The following is a 14,622-nucleotide window of genomic DNA, read 5'->3' as shown; positions in this document are numbered from 1 at the left end:
CCTCAAAACCCAGTTTTTGTTCATGTACTCCCTTGGAGTTTTCTTGGTATTCATGCAAAGTTTTGGGCCCCCTATGTTTCATGGTTTTGGAGTTATGGAGGAGACGTGCACACTGACATTTATTTCGACTGAGCTTCAGTGTGTTTATCTAGAGGAGACCTCGGATGTTTGAGACAGAGTTGGAGTAAATTTTATTTGTGTGTTAATATATCTTGTATTTGATTTCCTCTTTTATTACCTTCGCATTCTGCGAAAGGTTATGTTTTGGTCGGCGTGTATTTATTTATTTATTTATTTATTTATTTGTAATCTTGTGATTCGTATAACTCAAAAAGTATTAAACCGAATTGCATGAAATTTGGTGGGATGATTGGTTATTAGCCAGGAAGCATTCGATTAGATTTTGGGATCGTTCGGGTCAAAGGTCAAGGTCAACAAAAGGTCAAAATCGTCTTTTTACGATAACACGGTCAATTTTTATTCAATTTGCATGCAACTAATGCCAAAATGTTCAGAATTCAACGCCTCATCTTGTGATATGCAATATGACACAATGACGCCCATACTCTTGTTACTGGTTAGGGGTCAAAGGTCAGGGGGTCACGACCTTGAAAAATATGCGGTTTTTGTCATAACGCGGTCAATTCTTGTCCGCTTTACATGAACCCAGCACCAAAATGTTCAGAATTTAATGCCCAATCTTGTGACACAATGACGTCATAACACATGTCACCGGTTGGGGTAAAATGTCAGGGGGGGGGGTCACGCCCTTGAAAAATATGCGGTTTTCGGCATAACTCGGTCAATTCTTATTCGATTTGCATGAAACCAGCATCAAACGAGATTACCTTCTCTTGTTGAAGCGTTGTATTCACCGAGCTTGCGAGTGAAGACTCGCCAAAACGACGTGAGTTGATTGTTGTTTAGTCCGTAGCCCCCGAAAGTCGGGGGGGGGGGGTCATGACATTATAGATATGTGGTTTGTGTCATAAGACCATTCATATGAAACCAGTTCCCCACACTCATACCAAGAACAAAAAAAGTAGTGGCGGCGAAGGTATGCGCTCCATGAGTGCCCGTTCTAGTTTAGTATTATTTTTCCTCATTAAATTGTATAATCTGTGATTTATTTAGACTTTACATATGGAGTATAGGAGTGCTGGAACATATCTCCTGTAGTTGAGTTCATTCTTAAGGGAAATAGCTGATTGGCTTAAGTCGTGTTTTCCATGAACGTAACCCCGACTTAAACTGATCATTACCAGTAAAAACTGGCTGGATTACTATGCAAGTGGCTTTTACATGAGACCTTTGAGAAGGGAAAATGGCATTTGTATTTTTTGATCTTTATTTGTTTGTTTATTTTCAATTTCCCGAACTGCCTCATTTTTAGCTCGCCTGTTCGAAGAACAGAGCTATAGCGATACCGTCAGCGTCAGTGTGAGCGTGAGCGTGGAAATGTGAAAGTTTTTAGTGCAAGTTATTTTTTTTTCCTTTCTAATGTTTTTATCTACCACACTTTTTTATATGCCCGATATATATATATATATATATATATATATATATATATATATATATATATATATATATATATATATATATATATATATATATATATATATATATATATATATATATATATATATATATATATCGGGGTGTATTATGTGATACTGGTCGTCCGTCCGTCCGTTCCTGTCCGCACTCTAACTCCCAAAGTTTTCACCTTTCACTTTTCAGATTTGGTACATAGGTACAGACTGTGGAGACGGTGTGTCGCGACATACGTTCGTCATCTAAAATGGTTGCCATGGCAACTAGGATGCTGTTTTCCATCCGTTCCTGTCCGCACTCTAACTCCCAAAGTTTTCAACTTTCACATTTCATATTTGGTACATAGGTACAGACTGTGGAGACGGTGTTACGTTCGTCATCTAAAGTGGTTGCCATGGCAACCAGGATGCTGTTTTCCATGTAGTAGCACAATTCTGTATATACCTTCTTGTTCGGGCGTATATTGTGCTCACTTGTGCTCTTGTTACTGATTACAATATACAAATACATATATTGCTTTAAAATTATTTGGATCAGACTTCACTGCAATGCTTTATAAAAAAATATTAATTATTAGACTAGTCTTTTAAAAACGATAAATGTATAAACAGGCGAGCATTGGGTGGCTTTGACACCACCTCTGGTATATCCTGCATAAGTTACTTCTACCTCTATTAACGATTGCCTGGCTTACTATAATCAAATCTTCACTTCCTGCTTGTTCTGAATCGACATGTGATGATTTGATTAAAATGAACACCTTGTTCATGTAGTTTAGTTATGTTCAATATTATGTTCTTGCAGAAATCCTGTTGACCTTGCCAACCCAGCCATTGTTGCGTCCGCTCCGCGATTCCAGGAAGCATTGATGGAGTGTGGTGGCGTTCCCCCTGATGCTTCTCGCTTCCACTGCCTGCGTCACCTCCCTGCCATATTCCACTCTGCCATGTGTGGGGTGTCCCAGCTCGTTGATGCATTCCTGGGTGTGCATTGCAATGACAGTGATCAAGAACGTAATCTAATTTTAAAGATGGTGAATGGAGGAACACCGCTACACTCCAAAATACTTTGAAACTGGTGATCCCGAAACATTGTTTTGATCAACCCATAGATTTTGAGAGCGACATGCTTATCCACCTGTGCACTGTGCTGTGACACTTCCTTTTTAGTGTGCTCACCTTTTGTAAGGATCTTTGTTTAATCATTTCCTTCATCCTGCAAAAGAGGAAATGCAGAATAAATGAACAATAATTTATTTATTCTCATGATCGAACAACTACGTATTAATTTCTCGTGAAGGTCTTTCCTTTTGAAGCACTTCTGAAAGTGTCATATAAGTGTCATATAATAACTGTCCAGCCTGTTATTCGCCAAGTGGAATTCACCCAAACAATGTTGTCTTGTATTTAAACCTATAAGTAATGCATTGCTCAATGCTCTTTTTTTATTTTGTGTGTGCCCATCACAGGGGTTTCACGGACTCGCTCGGAGAACACCTCTTCAGTGCCTGTCGGCACGAACAGGATGAGTGCTCCCTCTGGTGTTCCAAGTAGCTCATCGTCTGGAGGCACAACCACTTCACCACACACACGCAGGGCGCGTGCTGTCACCGTTAGCAAAACCGTTGCACGCACAGTTACAGTGAGATGCCTCTGCTTTAATCTCTTCCACCCTTTATCCCAGTCCAGGGTTTAGAAACTGAGGGCGGAAGGGATCGGGGAAAGAGGGGCAGAGTTGGTCCTGTCATTATATAACTTTAAAATGTACTCGCATCATTTTATATCTTTTACCTTCTGCAGGCGTGTCTACACAAATATGTGCTTTTGAGTGAAATCAACAACTGACTGTCATAAATGGACACGAACCAGAAATAACAGTTCTGAGTTGCCTGTGCAGGTTATGTAACCAGTCTTAAATCATCCCTTTTTCCTCTTTCACATTTCTTCAGGCTGCAACCAGCCAGGTTACTGCTGCCGTACCGCACCCATCCCGCTCTTCTTCGGCTACTCCTCAAGAAAAAGCATCCTCTAATCTGCAAGCTCCAGTTGCCCCCTCACCACTCGTTAATTTTGATCCTCGATCCTCTCCTGCGCCTGGGCGGTCACAAGTTAATAGCATTCTTAACCTGTTCGGCCAATGGCTTTTTGAGGCAGCACTTGTGACCTGCCGTCCAGACACACCATTCGTTTCCGGTAACTTTTGCCACCGATGTATTCTCCATCGTTTGACGTGACGGCGTTGTTGCCCTGCCCGACCGGACCGTGCACTGCCATGTTATGTTTTATAGTGTTGTCCATGTCATTCCACATAATATTGTACATCAATTTGGGGCTGGCTGTTCGAATTGTCTTTCAAGGAACAAAGTGACCAAAAGTTTTTGGAATATATATATTTTTAATGTTTACTCTATGTGAGTGAAACAACTCAAAGTATTCCGAGTGAATCCCTTGATGATTAACACTGCTTTAGCGATTGTGTTGGTGGACAAAGCTGTGTGACATGGTTAAACAATCTTGCGTTTCTACCCACTCTCCCAGCAGGACAGCCAGCCCAAGCACCTGATCCCCGCCGAAAACCTACTCAACTTCCAGTAGAAAGTGGAGGAGGGGCTTGTGTCGGTGGGGTTTCTGTTGGTTCCACAATTAGCTCCTCCCTCCCTACAGAGGGGGGCATTGGTGGAGAGTGGAGAGAAAACTTTGAGGCTGGCAGAGCAGAGGCCTGTGGCACTTTGTCCTGTATTATGGCGAGCAAGAAGACTGGAGAGGAGATCCTGCCAGTCTATCTTTCTCGGTGCATGGCAATAACATGTATAATGATTATCCTTTCCTCTTGTTGGAGGGTAGAGTGGGGGAAGGTGTAGTGTATGTGCAAATTATGAGTGCTCAGTTTAATTAATTTTTCTCCTTCCTGTTTGTCTTGTTCCATCTTCCTTCACACAACACAACCTTGCCCACCTCCTTAGGCCTAAGTCACATTTGCTATACGGCGGCCGTACCCCCCCCACCCTGAATTGACAGAAACGTGCGGCGGCCGCAGAGCTTCTGAGGTGGCCTCAGGGTGGCCCTACGCCATATGGCTATATTTTACAGGCCGTAGGGGTCGCCATGGAATTATAGCACGGAGTTCTAACTTTTTTCATTTCTACATTGGCCGTAGCAATTCGACAAGCCGGAAAAAAAAGAACTGGTAAAAAAAGAAAAATAAATAACCCACTCGTTACCGTCCGTCTGGCCGCACGTTTGCTTTAGGACCCCCCTGCGGTCGCCTTGCCGGTACCTTGAGGCTACCTTGAAAATTATATGGCCGCCGCAGGGACGCCCTAAGGTCACCGTGCGAAATCAAATCAAAGACCATACGGCACCCCCACGTTTTCGGTCTCCACAATTTATAAATACCCCGTGCGGCTACCCAAAAATAAAAACATACGAGCATAACCCACGCTCTGCGCGACATGTTGGGGTGGGTGTGTTTGAGAAAGGAACTGATGCAGAGTATCAGTAGTAATTTTACTTTAATGCAGTAAGTGGAATACAATGTTCAAAGTACTTCTTGATACACAATGTTTTGGGTTATAGCATTGTCATTGTGGAACCCTTGTTTTGTAGTTGGTATAATTTGCACCGTAATGTCTGAGAACCGACGTGATCGTGAGAAGGCAACATATAGCTGACCATGGCTGAACACCGGCTGTGGAAGATATAACCCAACTTTATCAAAGGTTTGGCCTTGCACTCTGTTTATAGTCATGCACACTTCACAATTAGGTGGAATCTGAATGCAGTGGGGAATATCGGGATGGTTGTAGCGCAATTGCCCATTGCGCAAGCGAAGTAACCACTGTGCGAAGTCCTGTAGGACACAAAGCCAAATGCAGTAACCGTTTTTGGCACGATTTCACTGTTTCAGAACCATTTTATTTACTTTTTTTGTACCATGCACCTCATATGGTCTTTGATATGATGTAAACCGAATATCACGTTACTCGAGCGCAGAACAAAGTTGAAGATAGCGCGACACGAAACCACAAACTCGGAAATAAAATATAAGATGTGACTGCTACATTGTGTGACCGTGGAAATACTGCGGCCGCCCTATAATTGCTAGTGGCCGTAGATTTTGTAGACCCTACGGCCGCCGTGCCAAATGTGACTTAGGCCTTAACCTTAATTTATTTTTCTCCTCGCTTGTGTCTCTTCTTCCATCTCCTATCCCTTTGCCTCTTCTGCCATACCATATCCCTTTCCTTCTCTTTCCATCTCCTCCGCCATGCCCCTCTTCTGTCTTCTTCGCCATGTGTATTTTCTTTCATCTCCAATGCCCTGTGCCTTTTCTTCCTTCTCTTTCACCCTGTTCCTCTTATTCCTCCTCCTCATGCTCCTCTCTGTGCCTCTTATTCCTCTCCTCCTAAGACTACTACTGCTACTCCCCCTCCCTTTTTCTCCCTGTTCCTCTTGTTCCTCCTCCACCTTGTGCCTGATAATGCTCCACCATCTCCTTTTTACCTTCTCCTCCTCCTCATCCCATGAAATTATCTGCAATCCAAACACATTTTGCAAATTCCACAAAGGATGATATTTCACTTGTAAAGGTCAACCTGCTTCGTGTAACATTTTTAGATGAAACCAGTGATAAAATATGATCGTTAAGCTCTTGGTGTGAAGGTATTTTTGGCTCTTTCTCTGTCTCAGGTTCTACTTCGTTATAGCTCAGGGCCTGCAGGTCTCAGAACGTCCTGTGCTTGCTGCAATAATCCTCAACTCTCCGAGCCTGTTCTGCTCTGACCTCAAAGGAATCAACACACTGGCGCCATACTTCATCTCTGCTTTAGAACACATCTTGCCTGACCGGTGGCTCTTTCTTTTATTTCATAATTCGTGTGAAATTGTTCATAGTACGCAGCCTATAAATCATTTTGTTGGTTATGGTGCGTGTACTGTGTGTCCAGTACATATCACACTCAGGGTACTGTTGCCTTCAAATTGTGCGCCATCCCGACAATGGTGCTTTGGGTTATTGCTACAGATTTTAAAAAATGATTGAAACAATAATTTAGAGTACATTTTTTTTGTTTGAGGCAATGTTTGTAAAGGAAGCTTTTCCTTTTTCTGTTTGTCAGTGATCTGCACAAGTTCAAGATGTTTGCGAACCCTACAGACCTACGCCGTGCCTCCATCCACATTTTGCTGACGCTTCTCCCCTTGCCGCTGCATTTTGGTGCCCTTCGTATCGAGGTGTGACTTCATTATTTATTTATTTATTTGTTTTTCAATCTTCGGTTGGAATTTTGCCATGTCAGAAAGGAATTTCACCATAATGAATTGGGGAATTATTGAGGCACTTTACCACAACACTGTCGAACGAATAACAACAACAAAAAATGACTGATGCGAGTACAAATTACATAAGCAGTTATTGTAAGTTCTTGGATCCCATGATAATGACCCCCTACTCCCAGCCTCTGCTCGACCATCGGTTGCTCGAGGAGGGCATTGCAATTCCATCCACATTCCGGGCACTCAAGCTCCGTTTGGTGAACCTGCTCATTGGAGCTCTGCAGACTGAGTGTGACTCTGCTAACACTCATATGATACTTGGTATGTTACTCCAGCACCAAAAACTATCTGGTAACAAATCTGTGAATGTTAATAAAACGTTGCAGTGGTACATTGCATGTAAAATGTTGGCAGCACTAATAAAGTCCTCACTGCTGCTTCTTCTTCTTAAGAGGAGGAAAAAGTCCAACACTAACCTGATAACATCAAGTACGGACAAGAAAAAGAAATATATATATATATATATATATATATATATATATATATATATATATATATATATATATATTGTTGCGAATTCGCGCCCGCCGGCGTGCGATTGGCCGCTCGACTCAAATGGCGGCCGCCTCGCCCACCGGAACGGACAATTCAGTCGTGACCCTCTCGGAACAACGCCGGGAGCGAGTCACAGGTGGGGGTTTAACCTCACCACGATCGTGCCAATTTCCCACCTGCGCAGGATAGGGTTGCTCGCCAAATTCGATCTACCTAAGTACCTGCGCGAGTGTCCAACCGGGCGATCGTACCACGCCACAGGCCGACTCCGGACACAAACTGCTTAAGCGGTCCGTTCCGTGCTCCAGTTATTAACCGAGCGGTGTTATCGTCAGCTTTGACGGTTCCAATTAATTACCGGGCGTTTTAAACCCGCTACCAACCCCTTACGTGATGCAAGATGGAAATTCAAACGAAGGAAAGGACGCAGCGAAACGGGGAACAAGTTCACACAAGCACGTTTAATTGCACACGCAGACCAGCACGGAAGGCACGTATTTACAGTCACAATAATCATGTGCAATAAAGCAAAAGCAAGTCAAGAAATGGCACGTATACACAATCACAGGCAAAAGAGATGTCCCGACTAAACCCGACACACGGCAACACTTAACCAGTTTGACTTCAAGGACAGGCGCCACCCACAGTCATTTACACGAACCCAAAGGAAAAGAGAAAGTTGCGACTTCCCTGCACGCGTCGTCCAGCATCGCATCCTTTACCTCGAATCCGAGCCTCCCCCGATGTGGTCTGCGACTCGCACCTCGCGCCGGCACTTGTAGCCGCTCCGCGCCACGAACGGGGCTTCCGGCACCTGGCAGAAGGCTTGCCCTTTCCCGCTGTAGACGGTGACAGGGCCCAGGACGAGGATGCGCCGACTCGACTCCCTCCAGCTGGACTCGTAGGAGAACTCTCTGAAGAACTCGTAGGCGAACGAACCACCAACAGCAACAACCACACGCAGACGAGCGAAGAGGAAGAGAGTGGAGGAAGAGAGTGGAGGAAGAGAGAGAGAGAGGGCGCTCCGCCCGTGTTTGTCCTTTATAGCGTATATATGTATATATGTGTATATATGTATATAAATATATAAACAGAGGGATGAAATCTCAAAAATAAAAATAAAAACAAGGTAGGACTGACACCACATGACACCACAATTCTCTTGTGGTTTAGCATGTGGTGTCATTCTTCTTTGTTATTGTTTTTCATTCTTCATCAGCAGCCTGGTGTTGGCTTTGTGGTTAAGGTGGTGGTTTGGGATCCTCGGGTCCTGAGTTCAATCCCTGTTGGCCGCTGAATTAATACACCAGGGGGTTGACTCAGCCTGTCATCCTTCTGAGGTTGGTGAAGTGAGTACCAGTGTGTACTGGTAGAGGGGCACTGTATCATCGACACAGTCGCGCTTCCAAGAAATGATAGCTACCCCGGCAGCTAAGCTGCCATACACAAGAAGAACAAGAAGATTCTTCATCCATCACAATCTCACAACAAAAGTACAATGTCAAAAGATGTCGTGATAGCAATCAATAAGATGAGTGTGGTGTCGTATTGTGGAATCGTAATGTGTCATTCCAACCTTGTTTGGCTGTTTGTTTTTTTTTGAGATTTCATCCCTCCATGTTTTTACATGTATTTTGGTGTCTTTTTAAGTCCCGGTAGTTCAAAAACGCTTGAGAATAAAAGGTATGGCTTTTAAATGCTTCTGTCTTCACTCTGCAGGAGTCTATGAGTCTATCATTGTGTCGACATTTGAATGGGCGGCCATTTTTCCCCATGTCTTCCCTCTATATGGACTACTACCATACTCCATGGTGTTGGCTTAATAGTTCAGGTGGTGGGCTTGGGATCCTAGGATCCTGAATTCAAATCCCACTCAACTGTTGAATTAATACCAGGTGGGGTTGACTCTGCCTGTCATCCTTCCGAGGTCGGCAAAATGAGTGCCAGCTTGCTGGTATCCTGTGTCAGAGTGGCGACCCATCCAGGATTGTTGTTAATAGCCCAGGAGACTGTTTGGGCAGCACCATCACTTTGCACAGAGTGTGTCCCAATGGATGGATGGATGGACATGACAATATGGCAAACCATGACAATATGGTGCTGCATAGCTCATCATTTTCTTTCCTGCAGGTGCAATGCTGTACATGGTGCAAGACTCAGCTCTTTTGGAGAAAGCTGTCAGCCAAGCAGATGGGGTCTGCATTTAGTCTCTTTGTCATCCTGTTTTAACCCCATGTTCTTGTCGATACATTCATATACTTTCTGTAAAATTTGTTTGAGTCGATGTCTCACATTCCATCACTGCATACTCCAGCACTTAAAAGTATGGTTCTTGGAAGAATCACAGTATTGACCGTTTTGCTCTCCTCCACATGTTATTTCTTTGTCCATCTTCCTGACCCACTCGTGCATTGCTTGGATGCTTTTCTTCCTGATTGCTGCAGCAGGAAACCTCACTGACGCACAATCGTGATGGAAGTGTTTCAAGCACCGGTAGTTCAGAGTCAGTGACTCCAGATAGTGAGAAGAGTGGGCCAGCTCTCATGCGAGACTACGGTACGTTTTGTCATCGTTTACCATATATGATTAATTATTTATTATTTTTAACACAAGCTTCCCCTTTACAAGACCATTGCCACTGTGATGCTAACTTTTTGTGATATTCAGAATGTTACTGCTTTGACTCGTGATAAATAAACCCTTTTAAGAACAACTGTATTAACGACATTTGTTCAATGATTTGTTTGTTGCATCTCTTGTTAACCTTCGCCATCTTCGAAGATGGATGGAGGTTACTGTTTTCACCCCTTTCTGTTTGCTTGTTTGTTTGTTTGTTTGTTTGTGAACAGTATTACTGAAAAACTCGACGGATTTCGACGAAACTTGGTGGGGGGTTAGGTATGGTCCAAGGATCATGCCATTAAATTTTGGACTTGGTCCCCCCCCCCCAAAAAAATTGAGAATTTTTTTTTTTGCATTTCTACATGTTTTAAGTGATTTCCAACCCCTCCCCCCCAAAAAATAATTGTTGGAGAAAAAAATTTTTGCAACTTTTTTTTCAACAAAATTTCGAATTTTTTTTTTTTTTTTTTTTTTTTTTTTTTGCATTTCTACATGTTTTAAGTGATGTCCAACCCCCCCCCCCCCCCAAAAAAAAAATGGAGAAAAGAACTATAACTGTCAGCACTGTTGACATCATATTTAATGAATAAAATATAATGTTCCCTTGAGTGACCCAGCAGTATTGGTGGCGGAGGTTTTGCACTCTCCCGAGTGCTCCCCCTCTAGTTTACTTTAGGATTACTTTGTGGTAAAATATCCTATTGTGTCATTATAATATTCATTACTTTTTTTTCTGCTACCTTGTGTCATGCATTGTTTAATGCATGGAACTTTGCAAGGAAAACGGTGCTTCTGCTTGTTTACTTATTCCTAACCTCTGTGGCCAGGTGAACATGCCACATAAACAAGGAACAGTTCACAATTTTCTTTTTGGCTTGGTTTGCTTGTGGCTCGTGCTGTCTCTGCCTGCACAAGAGTCACGAAGTTTTGAAACCCTTCCCTGTTTCTGCCGCCCTCCTTGCAACCTCTACCACCTACCCAAACCCATCTCATCCCATGACCTGTGACTCAATACCAACCCTCCACTAGGCTCCTCACCCCCTGCAGGTAAACTGCCTGTGTGCTCTGCTTCTGAGACTCTGGTGAGACTGTCCTAACTCGTGCTGCTTGTAGGGGTAGCTTCCGTAACATCGTCTCACTTTGTCCACATCAAAGGCCGTGTTTTGGAAGGGGTCAGAGTTGGATGCTGGGTATCCATGTCTGTCTGGGCAGAAATATAAATATATTTGCATTCGAACCCAGTACCTTCCATTCACAAGTAAGATGCTCAAAGATTGATGCCAGCACAGCCTATGTCCTATATAGAAGCAGCAAGAGCATTTTCAGCTTGCAGGGATTACCTAGTCGTGAACCATGGGGGTGTTTCAGTGCTCCTGCTTATCTTGCTACACCGCTGTCTAACCTGAATTTCCTTTCTGCTACTTCATTTTACCTTTTCTTTTTGTAATACCTCTTCATTTTCAACTTCTTATGACGATTTGCCTTCTTTACTTTTCTTGTCGGATTCTGCTCATTTAAAAAAAAATTGTTCCACTTTTTATCCATCTTGTTCCACTTCACCTCCTTTTGCTGGTTCATCCTTTTTTGTTTTGCTCATTTGTATTTTGTAATAGTTGTTCTTTTCATCAACCTTCCTTGCCTGGAGCAGATTCTGCACCAGGCCTTCTGGTGCGAGCAATCCACTTAGTCACACAACGGCTGCAGGTGCAGTGGAAATCGGACCTTATTTCCTCACTTGCAGCCCTTGAGCTTCTGGCTGGGCTGGCCAAGGTATGTACACAACACTCATGTTGTATTTTGAAAGGATTCAAAATTCAAATGTTATATTGCCCTCTGCATATCCTTCAGGCTGTGAAGCAGCTTCAATGAGCTCCACTTTCTTGTGTGTTGCCTGCACTGCAGTCCATAATTCCATACAATCCACTTGCATTGAGAATTGTAACTGTATCTCTGTCCATATTGATAACCCCACCAAAACCAGAAAATGAAAGTTGACGCTATTAGCACGATGGAGCACTTAACCAAAAATCTAACAATGCAAGCACCTAACAAATTTTGTCACTTCGTGGTGCTATCCCAACACTGCCATTAAATATGCCCAGTGGCTGGGGATCAAGACGGCCCACAGGCATTCTGCAGGGAGTGAGGAGGAGTATGGATCGAGTTTGGGGGAGGGGAGGCTAATGCTCATTTCTCGGGGTGATAGGTGACTCGCAGCACTGTGCAAGATTACGACTGCCCTTTGGGATCTGTGAGATAAAAAAAAAACCATGCTCCAGTGGTGGTGCAAATCTGCAACTCTCTTACTCCGCAAGCTACTCGGCCTATGCCAATTACGCCTGCGGGGCATGCCATCAACATATCGCATCCCTTGAGCTTGTCCTGTCACTGCGCCATGCACATGTCCTTCACAGGTGTGCACGCTTCCTGGGTCGCTGTGGGGAAGGGCAATTAGTGTTGGAATTGGTTTCCTCTCCCAAACCAGTTTGGTGCACTTCTCCTCTTGTTGCAGTCGCATGCCCTTGATGCATTCCCAAATTTCGTTTATTGGATTCGCTAGATATCCCTTATTGTCGGCTTTTCTGTGTGTGTGTGCGTGTGTGTGTGCGTGTGTGTGCGTGTGTGTGCGTGTGTGTGCGTGTGTGTGCGTGTGTGTGCGTGTGCGTGCGTGTGCGTGCGTGTGCGTGCGTGTGCGTGCGTGTGGGTGCGGGTGTGTGCGTGTGTGTGCGTGTGTGCGTGTGCGTGCGTGTGCGTGCGTGTGCGTGCGTGTGCGTGCGTGTGTGTGTGTGTGTGTGTGTGTGTGTGTGTGTGTGTGTGTGTGTGTGTGTGTGTGTGTCTGCAACGCGAGGCTCCACAGCACAAAATAGCAAACCGATTTCGATGAAACTTGGCGAACAGGTGCCATATGAGCTGGGAATGTGCGCGTTTGAGTTTTGTTGCTAAGGCCTAAGTCACATTTGCCACGGCGGCCGTGGGGTCTCCAAAATCTACGGCCGCTAGCAATTATACGGCGGCCGCAGTATTTCCACGGTCACAATGTAGCAGTCACATATGTTTTTATTTTTCGGGTAGCCGCACGGCATATTTATGAATTGTGGAGACCAAAAATGTGGGGGTGCCGTACGGTCTTTGATTTGATGTCGCACAGTGACCTTAGGGCGTTCCTGCGGCGGCCATAGAATTTTCAAGACAGACACAAGGTGCCCGCAAGGCGACCGTAAGGCGACCGCAGGGGAGCCCTAAGGCGAACGTGTGGCCAGACGGATGGTAACGTGTGGGTTCTTTTTTTCTTTTCTTTTTTTTACCAGTTTTTTTGTTTTGGCTTGTCAAATTGCTACGGCGAACGTAGAAATGGAAAAAAGTTATAACTCCGCGTTATAATTCCACGGCGACCTTACGACCTGTAAAATATACCCAAACGGCGTAGGGCCACCCTGAGGCCACCGCAGAAACTCTGCGGCCGCCGCACGTTTCTGTCAATTCAGAGGGCGTACGGCCGCCGTATCCTCGCCGTAGAGCAAATGTGACTTCGGCCTTAGGTCTTAAAAATTGTGGAGACCGAAAACGTAGAGTTGCCGTACGGTCTTTGATTTGATGTCGCACGGTGACCCAAAGGGTGCCCTGCGGCGGCCATAGAATATACAAGGCAGATGCAAGGTAGCCTCAAGGTGCCTGCAAGGGGACCCCAGGGGGGCCCTAAGGCGAACGTGCGGCCAGACTGACGGTAACGAGTGGGTTAATTTTTTTATTTTTTTTATTTTACCAGTTTTTTTGTTTCGGATTGTCGAATTGCTACGGCGAACGTAGAAATGAAAAAAGTTATAACTCCGCGTTATAATTCCACGGCGACCTTACGGCCTGTAAAAGATAGCCAAACGGCGTAGGGCCACCCTGAGGCCACCGCAGAAACTCTGCGGCCGCCGCACGTTTCTGTCAATTAAGAGGGCGTACGGCCACCGTATCCTCGCCGTAGAGCAAATGTGACTTAGGCCTAAGCAACCAACCATTGCTATGCAGCGGCCCAAAAACCGCACGTTCACTATTTTCAATACTTGTCCTACAGTTTTGAATGTGGAGAAACGAGACTTCGGAATTAAACACTTCGAGATATTTAGAAAATTTTACTCGAGCCGATTTTTGATTTAGGTTTTATTTTTCAAATGGTAGTCCTTCAAAAATAGGGTGTCTATTTACCGTCAGTTAATGCGTGTATACAGTGTTTGTAAGGAACTACACCGTCATTCCACCTTCGATCTCTCCTCGATCCAAACGTTATTGACCAAAGTGAAAAGGATCCAAAATGAATGGAATCACTGGCGTTTCTGTCTTTGTGGATTTCTAATAATATGGTATAAATCAAGTTATGTGGAATTTCAAAAACATCTTTAAAAAAAAAAAATTCTACACCCCTCGTTATGTTATCGTCCGCTACACCGCCAGGTTCATCAAAAACAACCGACCAGGAAGTCTTCTCGCGCTACCCACGGTCTGGTTCGTATTTCCCTGAACATCTGTTGTTCTGTTTATGGTTATTTTTTTTTTTTTTCTCTCTCTCTCTCTCTCTCTCTCTCTCTCTCTCTCTCTCTCTCTCTCTCTCTCTCTCTCTCTCTCTCTGTCT

At 44.3% G+C, this 14,622-nt stretch overlaps 1 protein-coding gene across 5 annotated transcripts in view; it reads left to right on the top strand.

The window, feature by feature from the left end:
* RALGAPB (Ral GTPase activating protein non-catalytic subunit beta) overlaps positions 1 to 14,622 on the top strand; it is a 72,180-nt gene that overhangs the window by 26,551 nt on the left and 31,007 nt on the right. Inside the window, exons 8-18 of one of the 5 annotated variants that reach the window (XM_085890378.1) lie at positions 2,359 to 2,537; positions 3,023 to 3,195; positions 3,503 to 3,746; positions 4,095 to 4,344; positions 6,243 to 6,401; positions 6,671 to 6,785; positions 7,010 to 7,148; positions 9,513 to 9,577; positions 9,827 to 9,938; positions 11,034 to 11,051; positions 11,653 to 11,774. In XM_085890378.1, coding sequence (XP_085746504.1) covers positions 2,359 to 2,537; positions 3,023 to 3,195; positions 3,503 to 3,746; positions 4,095 to 4,344; positions 6,243 to 6,401; positions 6,671 to 6,785; positions 7,010 to 7,148; positions 9,513 to 9,577; positions 9,827 to 9,938; positions 11,034 to 11,051; positions 11,653 to 11,774 — 1,576 coding nt within the window. Of the gene's footprint in view, positions 1 to 2,358; positions 2,538 to 3,022; positions 3,196 to 3,502; positions 3,747 to 4,091; positions 4,345 to 6,242; positions 6,402 to 6,670; positions 6,786 to 7,009; positions 7,149 to 9,512; positions 9,578 to 9,826; positions 9,939 to 11,033; positions 11,052 to 11,652; positions 11,775 to 14,622 lie in introns of all 5 variants that reach the window. The other 4 variants (XM_085890377.1, XM_085890376.1, XM_085890380.1 and 1 more) reach the window with 4 other exon arrangements.

The sequence above is a fragment of the Eptatretus burgeri genome, chromosome 7, assembly GCF_056783735.1.
Source record: "Eptatretus burgeri isolate ZD-2024b chromosome 7, Ebu_testis_v1, whole genome shotgun sequence".
Lineage (NCBI taxonomy): Eukaryota > Metazoa > Chordata > Myxini > Myxiniformes > Myxinidae > Eptatretus > Eptatretus burgeri.
This window is presented reverse-complemented; position numbering and strand designations above follow the sequence as displayed.